Here is a 7,500-nt window from a genome sequence, read left to right as displayed (position 1 = left end):
CAGTTCCTTTGGAGTTGAATCTTGTGAAAATAAAAGACGAAATCAAGACAAAATATGCGGATTCTGATTGGCACGAAGGAAGTGTTTCCAGGGAATATAGAATGGTAAGATTGGAGTTTATTTTTGTTTCTAGTAAAAAAGTAGTGACATTATTTTTGAGGCATTGTTTATCTTGTCGAATCAGCTATGAACAGGCTGACTGTCACATACATTTACTTACATCGTTACTCATTCATGTTGCTGTCGGGAGAGTAGTGAAAAAAAATGAAGCAATATTTATACATTGGCATCTTTACATGATTACTGATTTACCTCCTGCCGCGTACATAAGAGAGAGAGAGAGAGAGAAAGAGAGAAAGAGAGAGAGAGAGAGAGAGAGAGAGAGAGAGAGAGAGAGAGAGAGAGAGAGAGAGAGAGAGAGAGACGCGAATGGGCCTCTTTTTTTAGATAGACCTTGAAATCACCCACCCCCTCTCCCTCTCCCGCCCCTTTCCGCTCGGAAAAAAAGTAATTCCCAAGTTTTCTCCTCCGTCGAGGGAAATTAAAAAGTAATCTTGGTCTGCTTGGCTGTTTGGATATTCTAGGAGTTTGTTCATGTAATATTCTTGCGCTGTGAGGATTAGGGTTATGAGATACGCTCAGCTGAAGGAAAGGTTAGCATTGAGGGAGAGAGAGAGAGAGAGAGAGAGAGAGAGAGAGAGAGAGAGAGAGAGAGAGAGAGAGAGAGAGAGAGAGAGAGAGAGAGAGAGAGAGAGATTGTGTGTGTGTGTGTGTGTGTGTCAGTTAGTCAGACAGTCAGTGTCAGTGAGTGAGTGAGTTAGTGATTGAGTCAGTAAGTGAGTGAATCAGTGAGAGAATGAGTGAGTGAGAGTGTTAGTGTGTGTGTGTGTGTGTGTGTGTGTGTGTGTGTGTGTGTGTGTGTGTGTGTATGTGTGTGTGTGTGAGTGAGAGAGAGAGGGGGGGGGGAGAAAACGGCGAGTATTTCGTTGTAGAAACTAATGGTCGTACATGGTTGAAGTTTGAAATTTTAGAAGAAAAGTATTTAGTCTTCCTCCCCTTTCCTTTTTCCCCTCTTTAACGCCTCCGTCCTGCTCCTCCCTCTTTTCCTCCTTCCTTGCATTTCATTTCTTTTATTCCCTTCTCTTCTCTTCCCTCTCCCATTTCTCTTTACTCCCATTTTCCTTCTTTCCTATTTTCTGCTTCTTTTCTCTTTAGTTCTTTTCCGTTGCCTCCAACATTTTCCCTACTTTCTTTTCTCTCTTCTTCTTTCTCCTCTTCTATCCTCTCCTCTCCTTCACCTTCCCTTTCTTTTTCCCCTCCCCTCCCCTCCTCTCCTTCTCCTCCCCTCCCCTCCTCTCCTTCTCCTCTCCTCTCGTCCCCTTTCCCTTCCCTTTCCCCTTCCCCTTCCCCTTCCCCTTCCCCTTCCCCTTCCCCTTCCCCTTCCCCTTCCCTCCCCTTCCCTCCCCTACTCTCCTCTCTACTCTTCTTTTCTTTTCTTTCCTCTTCACTTCTCTTCTTTTCTTTTCTTTTCTGTTCTCTTATCTCTTCTCTTCTCTTCTCTTCTCTTCTCTTCTCTTCTCTTCTCTTCTCTTCTCTTCTCTTCTCTTCTCTTCTCTTCTCTTCTCTTCTCTTCGCTTCTTCTCTTCTCTTCTCTTCTCTTCTCTTCTCTTCTCTTCTCTTCTCTTCTCTTCTCTTCTCTTCTCTTCTCCTCTCTTCTCCTCTCCTCTCCTCTTCTCTTCTCTTCTTTTCTCTCCTCTCCTCTCCTCTCCTCTCTTCTCCTCTCCCTTCCCTTATTTTCCAAGATATCTCACTCTTTTTTAAGTTTCATCATATCCTCAGCCGAAAAAAATTTGCTCCTTCCAAGCGCGGTCTAGGCTCCTTTAGGCCTACTGTATACCGTAAACAGACACCCGATTTTCGTTAGGCCTTTATAATTTCATTATCCGTACAATTTATCCCACGGATTAAGCGTTCATACATTCTTGAACTTCGCATTTAGGCCTATTTGGATCGTTTCTTTCCCCCCCCTCTCCCTCTCCCTCTCCCTCTCCCTCTCCCTCTCCCTCTTCCCTCCTTCCCTCTTCCTCTTCCTCTTCTCTCCCTCTCATTTTAAAATCTTTTCATATCCATCAAATTATTTCCCTTGTCACACCATCGCCATGCGTTTCTGTCCTCGTGTTGCCATCATTGTCAAGGGAATGGTTGTCCTTATTACTTCAATTGCATGCAACGACATCTCCGGACGTGTCTTGCATGCAACGACGTGTTATCTATGCAAGACATCGCCATGAGTATTCCGTTAACGGGGTCCATCGTTATTGCAATTAAGAGGAATGGTTATTGTTATTTAAGACATTGGCATACTTGATAGCGAGGTGTCAACGAACGTATTAGGAGAATATTTTTACATATATATTTTTTGGCCTATATGAGTAGTATTAGGGGAGGAGGTGGGAGGTGAAATCTTTGGCACTGGTGGGGAAATATTTTGTTTATATTTTTCTCTCTCTTCTCTCTGTGCTTCTTTTCCATTCTCTCTCTCTCTCTCTCTCTCTCTCTCTCTCTCTCTCTCTCTCTCTCTCTCTCTCTCTCCTCTCTCTCTCTCTCTCTCTCTCTCTCTCTCTCTCCCTCTCTCCCTCCCTTCCTCCCTTCCTCCCTCCCTCCCTCCCCCTCCCCCTCCCTCCTACCACTTCTTTCTATGCCTCTTCCTATCCACCCTCTCTCCCCCTCCTTCCCTCTCCCCAATCTGCCTCGCCCTTTCCTTCTATTATCTCTCTCTCTCTCTCTCTCGCTCTCTCTCTCTCTCTCTCTCTCTCTCTCTCTCTCTCTCTCTCTCTTCTCTCTCTCTCTCTCTCTCTCTCTCTCTCTCTCTCTCTCTCTCTCTCTCTCTCTCTCTCTCTCTCTTCTCTCTCTCTCTCTTTCTCTCTCTCTCTCGCTCATCACCACCACCACCATCACCACTATCATCAGCATCATCGTTATTATCATTATTATTATTATTATAAAGTACGAACAAATCCATTGGTGTCACACCTCTTTGCTTGTTGACTACGATTTTGTAAATACTGATATGACTTTATACGTTTATGCCTCTTCTCACTTAGGGGTTTGGTGACGCCCTTATTTACTATTGTTGCTAAGCATTTTTTTTTCTTTATTCTCGAGTTCTCTCTCGCTCTCTCTTTTGGTTTTAGACTTTTTAGTTTTTTTTTCTATCTCCTTGTTTCTTTTCTGTTGTGTGTTTTGTTTCTCTATTTTGTATCTCTCAGCTTTTTGTCATCTCTCTCTCTCTTTCTGTTTTTCTCTTTCTCTTTCTTTATTTCTCTCCCTCTCTCTCTTTTCTCTCTCCCTTTCTTTATCTTCCTTTATCGCCCTTATCTTAATTTTCGCTCTGCCCTTAGTCAATTTTGTTCGTTGCTCTCCTTACCTCACCCTCGACCTCATCCTCGACGTCTCTCCCCCGCAGGTCCCGGAGCACCGTCATGGAGGACGGGGTCAGCGTGAGCTCGGCCTCGGGGTCGGCCGGCGCCGGGTCGTCCTCGGCCTCCAGCGTGGGCGACGAGGTAGTGCTCAGGATCAACGTGCCGGAGCTCAAGGTCGAGAAGTGCCTGCAGTTCCACAAGGACGACCTCGTGTGGGACGTCAAGCAGCAGGCCCTGGCGGCGCTTCCCAAGGTAAAGCTCGCGGGGAACTTCGGTTCTTAGGATAAAGGAGGAGAGAGAAGAAGAAAAGATAAGAGAAAGGAACAAGTGATAATGGGATAAATGGTTAGGAATGGCATTTTTTTCCAATTTTTTGAGAAAGAGAGATGAGAAGGAGAGTATTCCCGCGAAGGATGAGAATCCCCGAAGACTTTACTTCCGCTGTAGGACAGAGTAGGATGTGGAGTCTCGAGGTCCCCGGGTAAGAGGTAATGTATATGTGTGCCCCCCCCCCCCCCTTTCCCGCACCGCCAGAGCCGCCCGTGTCTCTCCGCTGGCACTCAGGGCGTCATGGCGGTGCCTCGGACTACTAACATATCCTTCTTTCAGCTGTCTCCTCCCTCCACGGAACAGTGTTATGAACCTCTTGTACAATTAAGCTTCCTTTATTTTTGGATTGTCTTCTTTCACTATTCTTCTCTCCCGCCGTGCACATTTACACGAGCTTTGGAATTCAAAAATTTTTTAAGCGCTATTTCCCCCCCTCACCACCTCATCCACTTTAAAGAATAAGTGTATGTACAACAGGCAAGATTCTAATGGATTTGCCTCTTAAGCTTTGTAAATGATCATCAGATAAAGCCCGTGCACTTGATACCTGTTAACCTTTCACCATAACGAAGATGAGAAATCTTCAATCTTTCCTTTAATGGTCTTTTCGTTTTTCAGTAACAATTTCGTACTCTTAAAAAAATCTATTTTCTGTACATAGTTCGGTGTACCTAACGACTTGGAAGTGTAAGATAATGTGCCCCATATTATGTGTACCCATGTGTAACCCACCCTAACCCACCACCAGCACACTTTTTGGACTCACATCTGTGTTGTGTACACCCACCCACACCCACTTTCTTGAACGGGTCTAGTGAATCCACCCACGGAAACGTCTTTTCAAAACCAGTCAGTGTTTCGGGTTCGATCCCTTCTGGCGGCTCTGGTTGTGGGTCCTTAATACCCTTTTGAAAGTATAAACGCCTTGAACAGTGGAGTTCGATGCCAGGGAGTTTCCAAGAGACGCTGACTAGTTGGATACAACTGCACTGAGATCACACTGTCGTTTGTCTTTGATTTCCTTATTGTATTTAGGTGTTTATACTTTTCTCCTTGCTGTCACTGTCGAATCATCCACGTCAAACCTTTTTTTCTTCTTTACTGTAAATAATTTTCATCCTGACGACCAGAGTATATTTTATGTCAGTATATTTTCCCCTGTTTTCGTAAGTCATGAGTACCCTCGTACCCTGTATTGCACATATCTAATCTTTACTCTGAAAACAAAAGACACTAGATGAAATGCCTGCAAGAGTTCTCTCTCTCTTAATCTGTACATGTGCACTCTTACACTTACAAATGTGTTCATGTACACACACCTATACACACACTCGCACAAGCCCACTTAAATTGCTTCTGATACTTTATCTATCGAAAACAAAATACAAATTTCAAGCCCTTATTGCCTTTCTTTTAATCACTTCGTAAATAGGGAAACTTAGAAACCACCAGGCTTTGATTTCCGCCCCGTTTAAAGTGGCCAAAATAAAAGGTCATCTCGTTTCGAGTTGAAGCCACATGAGCTACTCCTTTGATCTCCTTCCTCCACTTGATCATCTCTCTCTCTCTTTCTCTATCTCTCTCTCTTTCTTTCTCTCTTTCTCTTTCTCTCTCTCTCCCTCTCTCTCTCCCTCCCTCTCTCTCTCCCTCCCTCTCTCTCTTCCTCTCCTCTCTCCCTCCCTCCCTCCCTCCCTCCCTCTCTCTCCTCTCTCTCTCTCTCACTCTCTCTCTCTACTCTCTCTCTCTACTCTCTCTCTCTCACTCTCTCTCTCTCACTCTCTCTCTCTCTCTCTCTCTCTCTCTCTCTCCTTCACTCCCTCTGCCTCTGCCTCTCCCTATCCCCTCCCTCTCCCCCTCCCTCTCCCTTTCCCTCCCACACCCTCTCCAATTCCTCCTCCTCCTCCTCCTGATTCCGTATGCATAGGATTCTCGGGAATTCCCTCCTTATACGTGTTCCCTTCCTTCAGCGCTCCAGGGAGGATCCTTCCCTTCAGGACTTTTTCATCTTCCTTTCCATTTCTTGGGGCTTGGGTTTCTTCTCCTCTCGAGTGTTTGGGGTTGAGGAAGGAAGGAAGGAAGGAGAAAAGAAGAAGGGCTGAAGCTTATCTTTTTATTTACCCAGTTTCTCTCCCTCTCTCTCTCTCTCTCTCTCTCTCTCTCTCTCTCTCTCTCTCTCTCTCTCTCTCTCTCTCTCTCTCTCTCTCTCTCTCTCTCTCTCTCTCTCTCTCTCTCTCTCGCCCTGTTCCAATTTTTTTCTTCTTCCTTTTTGTTTACTTTCTCTCCCTTCTCCCTTCCTTTTTGTTTAGTTTCTTTCCCTTCTCACTTCCTTCCTTCCTTTCTCCCTCTCCTTTTCATTCCTCCTCCCTCCCTCCCTCCCTTCCTCCCTTCCTCTCTCCCCTCTCCCCACGTCATCACTCTGCATTGGGTTTACTTCTGTAATTATTCTTTCTGAAATGCCACATGCTGTTACCTGTGTCTCTCTCTCCAAAGGCTGATTTTCGTTCGTCTCTTTGATGTGTATCCCGAACAGCTGACGGCAACCTGTTTGTTGTGTTCGCCTGCGATTGGCTGTGTCCGAATCCCTGTCTTTTTTATCCCTCCACCTTTTTTGTATATATATATATATATATATATATATATATATATATATATATATATATGTATATATATATATATAATATATATATATGATATATATAATATATATATATATTTTTTTTTAAGGAATCAAACATTTTTAACCCTCCCTCCCCTACCGCAGGGTGGATAGTAATGGTATAGATTTGAGTTATTACTATTATTTTTTTTTTTTTTTTTGGCATGTCTAGGAAGGGATGACAGGGTAAGGGGCGGGGCGGGGCGAGAGGAGGGCGTGGCGAGGAAGGAGACGCCCGAGCCACGCAGAACACACGGGGATTTGATAACGTGCTCCCTTATCGCGATCTTAGCCAAGTGTTCTTATCTGGTAGTTCATCCGGCTACCCAGCCAGCTACTGCTCCTGGGGCTACCGGGCTACTTTCCCCTATGCATGTTTTTTTTTTCCAAATCCTCTTTCTGTGGGAGTCTATGTAGGCCTATCTCTTCCTCGCACTATTTTTTTTTAACGTGTCCTGAACATGTCGGTAGATTGCCTGTTTACATTGCTTAGTAGAAGCTCCAGACTGATCCTAGTTGGATGTTAGTGCTTAGAGTGGTTTTAGTTAGTGTTTCTGTAGAGTTTTGAGCCTTGGAGTCATTTTAGGGGTGTTATGGACCGGCTTTCCGTAGGTGAGGCCTGAACACTTGAATCATTTTTGCTTCCGTTTCTCTCTCTTTCCCTCTTTATCTTTCTCTTTCTCATTCTCTCTCTTTCTCATTCTCTCTCTTTCTCATTCTCTCTCTTTCTCTTACTTTCTCTTACTTTCTCTTTCTCTCTCTTTCTTTCCCTCTCTCTTTCTTTCCCTCTCTCTCTCTCCCTCCCTCCCTCCCTCCCTCCCTCCCTCCCTCCCTCCCTCTCCTCTCTCTCTCTCTCTCTCTCTCTCTCTCTCTCTCTCTCTCTCTCTCTCTCTCTCTCTCTCTCTCTCTCTCTCTCTCTCTCTCCTCTCTTTCTTTCTTTCCTCTCTCTCTCCTCTCTCGATCTCTCGATCTCTCTCTCCTCTCTCTATCTCTCTCTCTCTCTTTCCTCTCTCCATCTCCTCTCTCTCTCTCTCTCTCACTCTCTCTCTTCTTCTCTCTTCTTTCTTTCTTCTCTTCTTCTCTCTTTCTCTC

The 7,500-nt window shown here is 44.9% G+C and overlaps 1 protein-coding gene across 1 annotated transcript in view; it reads left to right on the top strand.

The window, feature by feature from the left end:
* The window catches only part of LOC119579421 (protein shank-like), a 60,795-nt gene that overhangs the window by 368 nt on the left and 52,927 nt on the right, over window positions 1-7,500 (top strand). Inside the window, 2 exon segments of the mRNA XM_037927225.1 lie at window positions 1-104; window positions 3,467-3,674. The exon segment at window positions 1-104 is cut by the window's left edge and continues 368 nt beyond it. Of these exon segments, the coding sequence (XP_037783153.1) occupies window positions 55-104; window positions 3,467-3,674 (258 nt within the window). The 5' untranslated portion in view covers window positions 1-54.

The sequence above is a fragment of the Penaeus monodon genome, chromosome 12, assembly GCF_015228065.2.
Source record: "Penaeus monodon isolate SGIC_2016 chromosome 12, NSTDA_Pmon_1, whole genome shotgun sequence".
Taxonomy (NCBI): Eukaryota; Metazoa; Arthropoda; class Malacostraca; order Decapoda; family Penaeidae; genus Penaeus; species Penaeus monodon.
The sequence above is the reverse complement of the archived record's forward strand: the minus strand, read 5'-3'. Positions and strand labels throughout refer to the sequence as shown.